Raw genomic sequence first — 16,102 nt, 5'->3', positions numbered from 1 at the left:
TTATAGAGATACTAGTGGTAAACTGCCTTCTCTGATAATTCACAAGTTTTGATTTTTTGTAAACTTTTGCTGTTTTAATAAACCAGATTTTGGTAAACTTTTTTTAAACTCAACCCTTCTCTTGGTGAATTTTTCTTCATTCTCCTGTTGTGTTCCCCGACACCGACTTCAAGTGGTAAGTCCCTTTTAAATTGTGGGGTACCCCCCATTCCCAGCAGTTGGGGTTTTTACCCTGGCTCCTTATATTCTATGGGGCTCCTGGGCAGATAAAGAGACACTGTTTTGTCCTTTGCAACACGTAGATGTTTCCTAAAGTAGCAGAGGTTACACTTCCGGTGGAACAAATCTAGAAAATATTGGAACAACAGTCTCTTCCTGAGATCCTTGAGTCTACGTGTTTTTACACATTCATTCAAGTCGAACCTCCCAAAGTCAGTTTTGCTAAAAGTGCCCACAAGATGAAGATGAAGTGCATCAGACACAACACCTGCAGACACGTCTCCCTCTCGAAGTCATGTAACGTCCTCTTAAAAGTGTCCGGCCAAACCAGATCTGAACTGAACACGTATGTAATGAGGCAGGTTCAGTAACAGATGAAACACGTTCAGTAGGCAGGATGAAGACAGCAGTACTCTGTTCCTAACAGGAGGCAGAGTGTTTGCTTTGAATATGGAACTCTGATTTTTTGGAGTTTTTGCCGTTTTCAGCTGTTGTACTTATAATATACACAAGAAACTCTAAATGTGGTCAGTGTCATCAAAACACCTTTGTGATGGAACTTTTAAAGTCACTATATACAGAATGATGTTACCATGGCGATGTTGTGCACTTTATTGATTAAAAGTGGATAGATGTTGTCGACCTTTGACCCACATGCATCATATGACAGATCTAACCCTTTCATAATATGACCTGATCTGAACTGTATGTTTGTCTTTTTTTATTTGGTACTAGGGATGGAACCATATGAAAATTTCACATCACGGTTATTGTGACCAAAATTATCAAGGTTATCATTATTATCACGGTATTGTTGAAATTGTGCTCAAAATGTTCAAAAAGTACGAATACACACACTGAAAGAATTTAACCATGCTGTATTTTGAAATAAACAAATAAAATAATTGGCACAGTGTCCCTTCTGTGTCAGAAACATTCCAATATTAACCCTTAGTGGTCTGAGTCTATTCTGTCTGTTTTTCAGTCCTTTTGATTTGGCCTTTATATACTATAGAAACAAATGTTTACTATACCCATGTTTGGATCTGTTTTTTCAGCACAACTTCATCTGTATCATCTGTCTATTATTTTTGCACTTTAACCTACTACTGGGGGGGGGGGGGCTTAATATCAAATATCACATTAGCCCTGATTTTCTGATGCAACAAGATGTTCTAAACACTCCTGTGGAATTTTTTTGACATTTTCGTCCAACGCCCCCCCTCTGAAAATCACAGCTTTCCCAGCTTCTCCACTCTTTTGTCCAGTGCAGTGTATAAATATGTTCATGATGGGACAGTTCATGATCTTGTCAGTGCCAGACTGTATCATAACAGTACTGTGGACTATGAACAGTCTGATGTCAAGGTCATGTTGGAGGTTAAAGGTCATGTTGGAGGTTAAAGGTCACCAAAATGACTAGTTTTTTCAAAAATTCATACATTCTGACATTTTATCAAATCTGTCCATAGTTTTCTTCCCTCTGGTTTCCTGGTGGGACCCCCCAGGCCTTTGGTCCTTTACAGACACATTAGACACTAAATATTCAAACATGGACAGAACATTTGAATTTCCATTAGTGTGGAGGAAACACCAGCACACATTTAGGAGGGAATCACTAACACTTCATTCATTCATTCATTTTCAGAACCTGCTTTATCCTCACTAGGGTCATGGGGGTGGAGCCTATCCCAGCTACTTATGGGCAAAGGTGGGGTTCACCCTGGACATGTGACCAGTTCATCACAGACTGAACATACACAGACAAACACACTGTCACATTCACACCTATGGGGGATTTAGATGAACCCATGAACCTATCAGAGCATGTGTTTGGATGGTGGGAGGAGCCAGAGGACCAGAGAGAACCTACACAGAAACAGAAGAACATGTGAACTCCACACAGAAAGGCCCCACCCCCATGGACTAATGGTCCCACCCCCATGGACTAAAGGCCCCACCCCCATGGACTAAAGGTCCCACCCCCATGGACAAAAGGCCCCACCCCCATGGACTGGTGTTGGATTTGAACCCAGGACCTTCTGTCTGTGGCTCCAGGTCTATCCACTGCACCAACAGGACACATACATGTAAATGTCAGTCATGTGAAACTACCGTCTGTTCTGTTTTCATGTCTGTGCAGAATACATGAGGAAACAGTTGTGTTGAATGTGTCTGATTGAATGTCAGTTGTTTGTGGTCAGTAGATGTGTTCTGAGGAGAGAACCTGAGCCCAACATTTGGAAGAACCCACATTAGCAGCTTCATTCCATCAAATATGTATTTGGACCATTTGGGTGACCTTTGACCTCTAATTGGACCTTGACCTTTTGTAGTGCAAAGCACTCTGAAGTCATGACATGTCTGACTAAAAAACATTGAAGGCCCCAGCATGAGCAGACTGACACATTGTACTTTATCAAAAATGAAGAAGGTTTCAAAGTTGCCAAAAAAACCAAACATGTTTTCAGGGTAAAATAAATTCAAACTATGCTCAAATATTTGACATAAAAGCAGATCTTTACAGAGGGTTTTTTCCCCAAAAAGTGCAGTAACGGTAATACTAACCGTCTGTGATTTTACTGCCGTTTATCGTTATACCGGTAATCATTCCATCCCTATTTGGTAGTAGTTTATTGTTCTTATTTATCTATTTATTTACTTATTTATTTTGCTGTTTTAAATTGTATGGCTTTGTATGTTTTTTTTTAATCTATTCTGTATTTTATTCTTTTATTTGGGTTTTATTTATTCTTCTGTATAGCACTGTTTTCTTTTTTGTACAGTTTCTATGTCTTTAAATCTATTCTGTATTTCATTGTTCTATTTTGGTTTTAATTATTCTTCTGGACAGCACTTTGGTCCACTGCAGTTGTTTTAAATCAGGCCTGTCCAACTCACTTTAGTTCAGGGGTCATATCTTCCCAATATGATGTGCAGTGGGCCCGAACCAGTGAATTAAAAACAGAATAATATAAATAATGACAACTCCAAACATTTCAATGTGTTTTATAGTGAAAAAAGGAAACTTACATTATGGAAACATTTACATCTATAAACTGTCCTTTTAAAAATGTGAATAACATGAACAACCATGAAAAATTGAAATTTATCAAGAAAAATAAGTGCAATTTTAACTCTATTATGTCTCTGCATTACAACTTAAAGGTCCCGTATTATGTAAATCTCACTTTGTAACAGTTTTCTTACAGTAGTGTGTGTTGCAGTTCCTCATTATGAGGTTGGAATTTGAAAACTGTCTGTTTCCTCCTGCCTTGCTACACCACAGTTTGTGAAAATGCTCAAACGGCTGAGTTTGAGTTGGGTCCACTTATGACGACATAAATGGATTTAACTCCTCCCCCTGACTGTGCCCCCACCCTGGCAAAGCGAGCCCCGCCCTGGCAAATTACCTCTTGGACAACAAACATGGCGAAGGCGAGACACGCAAGTTGTGGTGTTGTTGGCTGCACACACCAACACCATAGTTTATTTTTGCTCCCCACTTCCGAGCCTCTCCGTAAAAAGTGGCTGGATTCTATCTTTGAAGGTCATGGACCAAACAACATTCCCAAACGCTTGCATGTGTGTGCCCGGCATTTCACGGACGAGTGTTTTTTAACATGGGCCCATACAGCTCCGGCTTAGCACAAAGACTCCGAATCAAGAAGGACGCAGTACCAACGCTTCGTGACCCAAGTACAAGTGTGGGAGATGTAAGTTCTTCTCATTTTTTTGTATCTTTACTGCATAACCCTACATTACGGATAAGCTGGTGGGTGTTGATGTGTACGTCTAACGTTAGCATGGCAGCTAACATAGCTCGGTTACTGCTGCTAACGTTTGCGTCCCCGTTAACATGCAAGAGCTGATAATATGAAGAGACATTCAACAGAACTACTGTGAACACGGGCCTTTTGTGGTTGGCATCAGTACAGTTAGCATCAGGCTTGTTAGCAGCTGCCTGCATTAGTGGCGGCAGGCGTCTTTCCGTGTCAGGTCCACGAACCCGACACAACACCGCCGTTTTCTGTCGGGGCTCAATCACGCTTCAAGGCAAAGAAAGCCAGTGTTTGGAAAGACGTTCTGTCTGAGACATGTGTATTGTAGACGAGAGAGCCATGGCTTCACACTCAACATTAGCGCGTAGTACCGCTAGCGGAAGCCGCGTCCTCTCCCAGAGAGGGGAGGGGGAGTGGGCGTGGACAGATGCGTTCATTTGCATACCCGGAAGCAGGCCCAGAAACAGCCTGTTCTGAGGAGGGCTGGTGAGAGGGACTTTTTCGACCGCTGAAACTCCGAAAAAAGGATGATTTTGCGGCGAACAAACTTAAATACTATGTTTTTGGGCTTCTGAGACCTATATGACGTGACTGAAAAATAGCATAATACGGGACCTTTAATGATCACAATGGATCTGCAAATACACAAAATATTTTAGCAACTGGCAAAATATTAGCAAAATCACACCTACTTCTCTCAGGAAATCTTTAGTTTTACATATTTTTTGTGAATGGCTAGTTTTTAAATTTACACATTTTCATGTAATTTCACTTTTTTTTTTTTTTACACTAAAACAGAGGGAAAATTTTGGAATTGTCATTATTTGTAGATTTTTAAGGTAGTATTTGACTGAGGGCTTTATATGGGCCCTAAAGTAAAAGGACTGACTGTTAATATCTTCAGTGTAATGTTTGCATTTCACAGATTCATCCCACGGGTCGGACTGGACCCTTTGGCGGGTCGGATTTGGCCCCCGGGCCGCATGTTTGACACCTGTGGTTTAAAGTGCTTTATAAATAAAGCTGGATTGTTTTTTTTTTTAGATTCCACTCATGGTCGAATGCCTCTTCTTCACACACTTCAGACGTCCTGACACACTCACCATGTCGGAGTCGTCCCCCTCCTCCTCACAGTGTCTCTCAGCAGCGTGGGGGTCTCCCACCACCCTCAGCTCACCGATGACCCCCTGGTAGAAAAAAAAAAAAAAAAAGGAATGATCACATCTCACACAATGTTAAACACACAACACTGAATGAACTGTCTTTATCTTTGAGGATGCTGGGATTTGATCCAAATTTTCCAGGGAATCCCCCCCCCCCGTCTCTAAAACTCTGAGGGTCCATTGATGTCTCCAGTTTTAGCGAGTGCGTTATCTGAGAACGAAGCGTCCTCCCACACAGACACAGCGCTATCTGCCCGTCCATCACACACCATTAGAACACAGACTGTTTGAAGTTCATTTTACCGACTAATTTAAGAAAAAAAAACAGTTTAACAGACATGTTTGAGAATGATTTGTACTGTACACTGTTAACCCTTTCATGCTTGAATTATGAGAAACTTAATCAACATTGTTTTTTTCCTGAGTGTTTTTATTCCTCTTTAGGCATGAAAAAAAAAATGCAATGGATTTTTTATGAACCTGTTTTTCATGGAGTTCCAAAAATGTCCTCTCAGCTGCACTGTACAAAAGAAAAAGTTGAGAAAACATAAAAAAAAAATATCAAGGCAACGTGATGCAAGAGATTTTGGAGTTTTCTCAGCTTTGGCCTACTGTTGACTGAACTGAGATTTACAAGTTCTGACCAGAGTTCTGCCAACTTGGATCTTCTTGTTCACCGAATTAGGAGAATCCTGGAAGGCTACCGACGACATTCTGGTTTCAATGCCGTGTATTTCTGCCTTCACCAAATGCAGATATTCTTGTTCAATAATCACACACTGTAAAAAGTGACTGTAGAATTAACACCAAACAGTTGTCAAATAGCAACATAAAAAAACTGTAGGTGACAATACAATGGAAAGTTATTTATTTGAAAAGATTTTTGTGTTAACGATTGAATCAAATATAGCTGTAGTTTTTACAGGAAGAGTATGTGAACAAAAGTAGATTTGTATGAAGAAATGATGTGTTTCTATTGTTTTTAGAAAATAAAACTGTAAATTGAAAAACAATGTGGTGCCGTTTAAATTGCAAAGACCATAATGTTGAAATAACGGTGTACTTGCTTTTTTTTTTTTTTTTTTTTTTTTTAGATATATATAAAAAAGTTATAAAAAAGTAAATATTTACAATGTAACATTTTAAACTTGTAAATGAATGGGTTGGTAGAGTTGGTAGAGCGGCTCGTCCAATAACCAAAGGGTTGGTGGTTCCAATCCTGGCTCTGACTGTCCATATGTCCAAGTGTCCATGGAAGACACTGGACCCTAAACTGGTCCCAGTTGGACCTGGTGGATTTGGAAAGAGCTGTGGACACCATGAAGGAGGAGAAAATGAGCTAAAGAAGTGCAGAACATTTACCATTTAAATCCACTGTTAAATCTACATGTTTAAACTGTTAAATCTACATGTTTAAAATGTTAAATCTACACGTTTAAACTGTTAAATCTACATGTTTAAACTGTTAAATCTACATGTTTAAAATGTTCAATCTACATGTTTAAACTGTTCAATCTACATGTTTAAAATGTTAAATCTACGTGTTTAAAATGTTAAATCTACGTGTTTAAACTGTTAAATCTACGTGTTTAAACTGTTAAATCTACGTGTTTAAACTGTTAAATCTACATGTTTAAAATGTTCAATCTACATGTTTAAACTGTTCAATCTACATGTTTAAACTGTTAAATCTACATGTTTAAACTGTTAAATCTACGTGTTTAAACTGTTAAATCTACGTGTTTAAAATGTTCAATCTACATGTTTAAACTGTTCAATCTACATGTTTAAAATGTTCAATCTACATGTTTAAAATGTTAACTCTACGTGTTTAAACTGTTCAATCTACATGTTTAAACTGTTAAATCTACATGTTTAAACTGTTCAATCTACATGTTTAAACTGTTCAATCTACATGTTTAAAATGTTCAATCTACATGTTTAAAATGTTAAATCTACATGTTTAAAATGTTAAATCTACGTGTTTAAACTGTTAAATCTACGTGTTTAAAATGTTCAATCTACATGTTTAAACTGTTCAATCTACATGTTTAAAATGTTCAATCTACATGTTTAAACTGTTCAATCTACATGTTTAAACTGTTAAATCTACATGTTTAAAATGTTCAATCTACATGTTTAAACTGTTCAATCTACATGTTTAAACTGTTCAATCTACATGTTTAAACTGTTCAATCTACATGTTTAAAATGTTAAATCTACATGTTTAAAATGTTAACTCTACGTGTTTAAACTGTTAAATCTACATGTTTAAAATGTTAAATCTACATGTTTAAACTGTTCAATCTACATGTTTAAAATGTTAAATCTACATGTTTAAACTGTTCAATCTACATGTTTAAACTGTTCAATCTACATGTTTAAAATGTTAACTCTACGTGTTTAAAATGTTAAATCTACGTGTTTAAACTGTTAAATCTACGTGTTTAAAATGTTCAATCTACATGTTTAAAATGTTAACTCTACGTGTTTAAAATGTTAAATCTACGTGTTTAAACTGTTAAATCTACGTGTTTAAAATGTTAAATTTACGTGTTTAAACTGTTAAATCTACGTGTTTAAACTGTTCAATCTACATGTTTAAACTGTTCAATCTACATGTTTAAACTGTTAAATCTACAGGTTTAAACTGTTCAATCTACATGTTTAAACTGTTCAATCTACATGTTTAAAATGTTAACTCTACGTGTTTAAACTGTTAAATCTACGTGTTTAAAATGTTCAATCTACATGTTTAAATGTTCAATCTACATGTTTAAACTGTTCAATCTACATGTTTAAACTGTTAAATCTACATGTTTAAAATGTTAAATCTACAGGTTTAAACTGTTAAATCTACATGTTTAAAATGTTCAATCTACATGTTTAAAATGTTCAATCTACATGTTTAAACTGTTCAATCTACGTGTTTAAACTGTTAAATCTACGTGTTTAAAATGTTAAATCTACAGGTTTAAACTGTTAAATCTACATGTTTAAAATGTTAAATCTACACGTTTAAAATGTTAAATCTACACGTTTAAACTGTTCAATCTACATGTTTAAACTGTTCAATCTACATGTTTAAACTGTTCAATCTACATGTTTAAACTGTTAAATCTACATGTTTAAAATGTTCAATCTACACGTTTAAACTGTTAAATCTACACGTTTAAACTGTTAAATCTACATGTTTAAAATGTTAAATCTACATGTTTAAACTGTTCAATCTACATGTTTAAAATGTTGAATCTACATGTTTAAAATGTTAAATCTACGTGTTTAAACTGTTAAATCTACGTGTTTAAACTGTTAAATCTACATGTTTAAACTGTTCAATCTACATGTTTAAAATGTTCAATCTACATGTTTAAACTGTTCAATCTACATGTTTAAAATGTTCAATCTACATGTTTAAAATGTTCAATCTACATGTTTAAAATGTTAACTCTACGTGTTTAAAATGTTAAATCTACGTGTTTAAACTGTTAAATCTACGTGTTTAAAATGTTAAATCTACGAGTTTAAACTGTTAAATCTACGTGTTTAAAATGTTAACTCTACGTGTTTAAACTGTTAAATCTACGTGTTTAAACTGTTAAATCTACGTGTTTAAAATGTTAAATCTACGTGTTTAAACTGTTAAATCTACATGTTTAAAATGTTAAATCTACATGTTTAAACTGTTCAATCTACATGTTTAAACTGTTAAATCTACACGTTTAAACTGTTAAATCTACACGTTTAAAATGTTAAATCTACACGTTTAAAATGTTAAATCTACACGTTTAAACTGTTCAATCTACATGTTTAAACTGTTCAATCTACATGTTTAAACTGTTCAATCTACATGTTTAAACTGTTAAATCTACATGTTTAAACTGTTCAATCTACATGTTTAAAATGTTACATCTACATGTTTAAAATGTTACATCAACATGTTTAAAATGTTAAATCTACATGTTTAAAATGTTAAATCTACATGTTTAAACTGTTAAATCTACATGTTTAAAATGTTAAATCTACATGTTTAAAATGTTAAATCTACATGTTTAAACTGTTAAATCTACATGTTTAAAATGTTAAATCTACATGTTTAAAATGTTAAATCTACATGTTTAAAATGTTAAATCTACGTGTTTAAACTGTTAAATCTACATGTTTAAACTATTAAATCTACATGTTTAAACTGTTCAATCTACACGTTTAAAATGTTAAATCTACACGTTTAAAATGTTAAATCTACATGTTTAAACTGTTCAATCTACGTGTTTAAAATGTTAAATCTACATGTTTAAATTGTTAAATCTACATGTTTAAACTGTTAAATCTACATGTTTAAACTGTTAAATCTACACGTTTAAACTGTTCAATCTACACGTTTAAACTGTTCAATCTACACGTTTAAACTGTTCAATCTACATGTTTAAACTGTTAAATCTACATGTTTAAACTGTTCAATCTACAGGTTTAAACTGTTAAATCTACATGTTTAAACTGTTAAATCTACATGTTTAAACTGTTAAATCTACATGTTTAAAATGTTACATCTACATGTTTAAAATGTTACATCAACATGTTTAAAATGTTAAATCTACATGTTTAAAATGTTAAATCTACATGTTTAAACTGTTAAATCTACATGTTTAAAATGTTAAATCTACATGTTTAAAATGTTAAATCTACATGTTTAAACTGTTAAATCTACATGTTTAAAATGTTAAATCTACATGTTTAAAATGTTAAATCTACGTGTTTAAAATGTTAAATCTACGTGTTTAAACTGTTAAATCTACATGTTTAAACTGTTAAATCTACATGTTTAAACTGTTCAATCTACACGTTTAAAATGTTAAATCTACATGTTTAAACTGTTCAATCTACGTGTTTAAAATGTTAAATCTACACGTTTAAACTGTTAAATCTACACGTTTAAACTGTTCAATCTACACGTTTAAACTGTTCAATCTACACGTTTAAACTGTTCAATCTACACGTTTAAACTGTTCAATCTACATGTTTAAACTGTTAAATCTACATGTTTAAACTGTTCAATCTACAGGTTTAAACTGTTAAATCTACATGTTTAAACTGTTAAATCTACATGTTTAAACTGTTAAATCTACATGTTTAAAATGTTAACTCTACGTGTTTAAAATGTTAAATCTACGTGTTTAAACTGTTAAATCTACGTGTTTAAAATGTTAAATCTACGAGTTTAAACTGTTAAATCTACGTGTTTAAACTGTTAAATCTACACGTTTAAACTGTTCAATCTACACGTTTAAACTGTTCAATCTACACGTTTAAACTGTTCAATCTACACGTTTAAACTGTTCAATCTACATGTTTAAACTGTTAAATCTACATGTTTAAACTGTTCAATCTACAGGTTTAAACTGTTAAATCTACATGTTTAAACTGTTAAATCTACGTGTTTAAACTGTTAAATCTACATGTTTAAAATGTTAACTCTACGTGTTTAAAATGTTAAATCTACGTGTTTAAACTGTTCAATCTACATGTTTAAAATGTTAAATCTACGAGTTTAAACTGTTAAATCTACGTGTTTAAAATGTTAAATCTACGTGTTTAAACTGTTAAATCTACGTGTTTAAACTGTTCAATCTACAAGTTTAAAATGTTAAATCTACACGTTTAAACTGTTCAATCTACATGTTTAAAATGTTAACTCTACGTGTTTAAAATGTTAAATCTACGTGTTTAAACTGTTAAATCTACGTGTTTAAACTGTTAACTCTACGTGTTTAAAATGTTAAATCTACGTGTTTAAACTGTTAAATCTACATGTTTAAAATGTTAAATCTACATGTTTAAACTGTTCAATCTACATGTTTAAAATGTTAAATCTACATGTTTAAACTGTTAAATCTACATGTTTAAACTGTTAAATCTACATGTTTAAAATGTTAAATCTACATGTTTAAACTGTTCAATCTACATGTTTAAACTGTTAAATCTACATGTTTAAACTGTTCAATCTACATGTTTAAAATGTTACATCTACATGTTTAAAATGTTACATCAACATGTTTAAAATGTTAAATCTACATGTTTAAACTGTTAAATCTACATGTTTAAAATGTTAAATCTACATGTTTAAAATGTTAAATCTACATGTTTAAACTGTTAAATCTACATGTTTAAAATGTTAAATCTACATGTTTAAAATGTTAAATCTACGTGTTTAAACTGTTAAATCTACATGTTTAAACTGTTAAATCTACATGTTTAAACTGTTCAATCTACACGTTTAAAATGTTAAATCTACATGTTTAAACTGTTCAATCTACATGTTTAAACTGTTCAATCTACACGTTTAAAATGTTAAATCTACACGTTTAAACTGTTAAATCTACATGTTTAAACTGTTCAATCTACGTGTTTAAAATGTTAAATCTACACGTTTAAACTGTTCAATCTACACGTTTAAACTGTTCAATCTACACGTTTAAACTGTTCAATCTACACGTTTAAACTGTTCAATCTACATGTTTAAACTGTTAAATCTACATGTTTAAACTGTTCAATCTACAGGTTTAAACTGTTCAATCTACATGTTTAAACTGTTAAATCTACATGTTTAAACTGTTAAATCTACATGTTTAAACTGTTCAATCTACATGTTTAAACTGTTAAATCTACATGTTTAAACTGTTCAATCTACACGTTTAAACTGTTCAATCTACACGTTTAAACTGTTCAATCTACATGTTTAAACTGTTAAATCTACACGTTTAAAATGTTCAATCTACACGTTTAAACTGTTCAATCTACACGTTTAAACTGTTCAATCTACATGTTACTCCATAAATATGTTCACAGTTGGATGTGTTTTTTACAGGATTGTTCTGGAAACCACAGCTGCCAGTTTTTTTTCTGTAAAAACAACAGGATTTTTTTTTTTACAGTGTACAATTCTTACTCCAGTGAGTTGAAAATGTACCTATATATAAATAAAGGAAAATATATGTTGCTGTAATTATATTTGAAAAATGCTCAATAAATAGACATTGAATAAAACAAAGCACAACTGAATGTGATCTGAACTCTTATTTCTTTGTGTCCAGAGCTCTCCTTCTCAGACTGGTCCAGTTTCAGTTTCACACTGTAAAAAACATGCTTCCCTCTTCCACCTGACAGTCATTATCAGGCCTCTGCAGAGCTTGATGACAGGATTATCATTTGAATCAGGTGTGTTGGAAGAAGGATCCATCTGAAACATGCAGGACAGTGGCTCTGCAGGACCAGGTCTGCTGACCTCTGGTCTGGTTCAGACCTGTTCAGACCATGTGTGCATGCACATGTCAGTCATCTACGGGGTTTCCCAACTTCACTCAAAAAATCTAATCAGAAGTTGAACATCTGATTTGTGCTATTTAGAAAACCTTCGTTAGGACAACTATGAGAGAACTTTGCTGGGCAGACAAGTTTTTGTAGGTTGTAAATGGAAAGCTTTATTTCTGAGTCAGTTTGATTTGAAAACTTTAATGAAATCAACAGTTAGTAGTTATTGTTTTTACAGTGTGGACACCATGGGTTTAATTTTAGAAGCACAAAAACATGTATTTACTGATATGCTGTGAGAAAACTATGGAATAAAATTAGTGCTGGGCAACAATTGAAATTCTTAATTGCAATTAATTGCGTCGATTTCTGTGATTAATCATGATTAATCACATAGTTATATGCGAGGGGGGGTTTGCCAGCATCAAGTGATCATTAAGTGATATTTCAGACTGAAGTACTCCACTGATAAAAATAATTCCACGTCAGTGCTTCCAAACACCTGTTGTTTTAGTTCCATCTCAGCCAACACAGTGGACGCTTATGCATCATCACATACACTGACATTCAGACCATAACTGTAACTGTGCTGTTCTAGATAAACCTGATCTGCACTAACATGTTTAAGTGAGAAACAGTTGTTAATTGTTAGACTTTTTTTTTTTTTTGCATATTATCTCCATGAAGTGAGTAATAACTAACATTAGAAGATGTTAAAATGTGAGAAACCGTCAGATTAGCAGCATTAAAAATGTTTTTATTTCATTGTTTTTGTATCACTTTCTGACATTGGGATTTAAACACATTGCTTTACTTCAAAAATGTAATGCACAGACATTTTTGTAACTCAATGGAAAAAAAAAAAAATTGATTGCATTGTTTTTTTTTCATGCCCAAGGAGGAATAAAAACACTCAAGAAAAATTTTGACTAAGGTTCTTATACGTCATGCAGGAAAGGGTTAATTACAATGTAATAACAATTAGCAATGTTTTTAGCAATGTTACTGCAGAGCCGGTTTATCTAGAACAGCAAAGTTACACTAATGCTATGAATGTCAGTGTATGGCACGATGTAAAAGCATCCACTGTGTCGGCTGATATGGAACTGAAACAACCAAATCCATGAATATACAAGAGAACAGCCTTGAACAGCTGACCACTGGAGTGACCACTGTGCATGAAAGGGTTACAACTGTGTGCTCTGATCTTGTTTCTCTACCAGATTACTTCAGATCTCTACAGTTAACGTCACTAGTTCTGGTTCAGTCAGTGACGGATAGAACGAAAATGAGACGTCCATTAAACAAATACAATCTGAGAATGGAATGTCCTTTTCAAAAATACAAACTATGTAAATATTTAGATGCAATAGAAGCTTTAATTTCATTTGGAGAATTGAATTCACAAGACCTGGGGGGCCTAGGGTCATGTAAGGGTCTACAAACAGCACATGGCCTCTGAGAGCCAGGACTGGATGACTGTAGGCCTGTAAGGAGTTTAGAATGCATGTGTTTGACAGACCTCACATGTGTTTATGTGGGAAAAAAAGAAACTAGAAAAGCACTCGAACAACGCAGACCTCCACCAAGACAGATCTGACCCCCCCCCGATCACCACCAAAATGTAATCATTTGTTCCTTGTGCCAGTATCAACATTTACTGAAAATTTCATGAAAATCCATTCATAACTTTTTGAGTTATCTTGCTAACAAACAAACAAACAAACAAACAAACAAACAAACAAACAAACAAACAAACAAACCCTGGCAAAACCGTAACCTCCTTGGTGGAGGTAACCACATAGAAACATATATAAACCAGACAGAAACATATGTAAATGATAAATGTGTGGTATATGGGATTTTCAACGTTCAGTGTAAATGTCCACAGAGTCCACATTCCACAGTGGATGTGGACAATTTAGTTCCAGATACAAGAGATTGTTCTAAGCTACAGGTGGATCCAACTGGAGGAGAATCAGAGTCGTTTTGAATTTTGGATGAATTTTGGAAAATGTCTCAATGATGACAGATGGAAAACTGTAGATGTTGTGACCTTGCTGTGACCTTGAACTTCAGCCTACTGGGACCAAAATGGACTGGGTTGGTCCCAGGGCCTAGGCCTATCTGTGGGGAAGATCTGGGAAAGATGGGGGGAAGAGTTTTACACTAAAGATGAGAACAAACAAACAAACAAACAAACAAACAAGAAAAGCACTCAGAGAGCGCAGACCTCCGCCAAAACAGATCTGTATTTATTTTTAAACACAATTTGGTTAAATTATTTCAGTGTGTGTATTAGTACTTTTTGAACATTTTGAGCATAATTTCAATAATACCATGATAATAATGATAACCATGATAATTTTGGTCACAGTAACCATGATATGAAATGTTCATATCGTTACATCCCTAATTATTTTATTATTTTATGACTTTATTCTGGTGGTGACAGGTGTTTTTATTTTCTTCTGTGTTCCTGATGTGTCGTCCTTAAAATCTGCGTCTGCTGTGTGAATGTGGTCCAGCCTCAGGTGAACAGGACATGTGGTCCAGCCTCAGGTGAACAGGACATGTGGTCCACCCTCAGGTGAACAGGACATGTGTTCCAGCCTCAGGTGAACAGGACATGTGGTCCAGCCTCAGGTGAACAGGACATGTGTTCCAGCCTCAGGTGAACAGGACATGTGTTCCAGCCTCAGGTGAACAGGACATGTGGTCCAGCCTCAGGTGAACAGGTCTCCTTAACAGCCGTAGACATCAGCCTGCAGGTTTCCAACAGTCATAAGACCGTTTACATCCAAACTGGGAGGCCCTCCAATTATTTGCAGACATTTCTCGGGGTGATGGGAGGTGCCGTAGACGTTTATGTTATGGTTTTGTCCCAGGCCAATTTGAGCAATTAAATCACATGAGTTATTCAGCCGGTGTTTCACATGTCTGACTGTGGAGACCCAAACATTACACTGGACTTCTTCAAAATGACAGCGTGGACACAGCGCTGGGTGGATTTTTTTCATCTTTTTTTGTGCAAAAGCTCATTTTTGCACCGTGTTTTTTTTTTTTTTTAATCCTTTTTTTACCCTGCATACTTCAGTCACTCCTAATAGTTCAGATGTGGACACATGACTGTAGTTCATGTGTTTATGATCTGACCATCATACTTTAGTTTGTGACAGTTAATTAGCTCATAGTTTAATTCACTGATCCAAACTTATTTTAACTCATACAGACCCAGTGACACTTCTGAGGCAGCTCCTAAATAATTTTTTCTCTCCACTTCACCTTTCTCAAGTGATTTAACGCCATTTGTTATGATTTCATCCTCTGTATTTTGCATTTTTCAGTGAAAATCAGGTGTTTTCCTCCATTTAATTTACTGATCATTTAAATGTTCATTAAATCTCAAAGTAAAGTGAATAATTATAACATAAACAACAGATCAAACTGAATAAACAGTGTCTTTTTCAGTCCAGTCTGTCATTATCTGATCATAAACCCAGTGTGTCCATCCACTGGCATTGATCCAACTCCATGGGTTTTACTGGTGAATCAATGTTGGAGAAGATGACAGTGTTTCCATGGTAACTACGGAGCCTCTGAACGTCCACATGGGCAATGGTGCGTTTA

General features: G+C 34.4%; 1 protein-coding gene and 1 long non-coding RNA gene across 2 annotated transcripts in view; one reads left to right on the top strand and one right to left on the bottom strand.

Moving 5' to 3' along the window:
- The window catches only part of col18a1a (collagen type XVIII alpha 1 chain a), a 118,839-nt gene that overhangs the window by 75,949 nt on the left and 26,788 nt on the right, over positions 1-16,102 (bottom strand). The window contains 1 exon segment of the mRNA XM_030124698.1: positions 5,105-5,188. Within this exon segment, the coding sequence (XP_029980558.1) occupies positions 5,105-5,188 (84 nt within the window).
- LOC115412293 (uncharacterized) lies at positions 46-5,212 on the top strand. The gene is made up of 2 exons (XR_003934325.1): positions 46-175; positions 5,046-5,212. It is a non-coding gene; the product is annotated as an uncharacterized LOC115412293 (long non-coding RNA).

Source organism: Sphaeramia orbicularis, chromosome 21 (assembly GCF_902148855.1).
Source record: "Sphaeramia orbicularis chromosome 21, fSphaOr1.1, whole genome shotgun sequence".
Lineage (NCBI taxonomy): Eukaryota > Metazoa > Chordata > Actinopteri > Kurtiformes > Apogonidae > Sphaeramia > Sphaeramia orbicularis.
The sequence above is the reverse complement of the archived record's forward strand: the minus strand, read 5'-3'. Positions and strand labels throughout refer to the sequence as shown.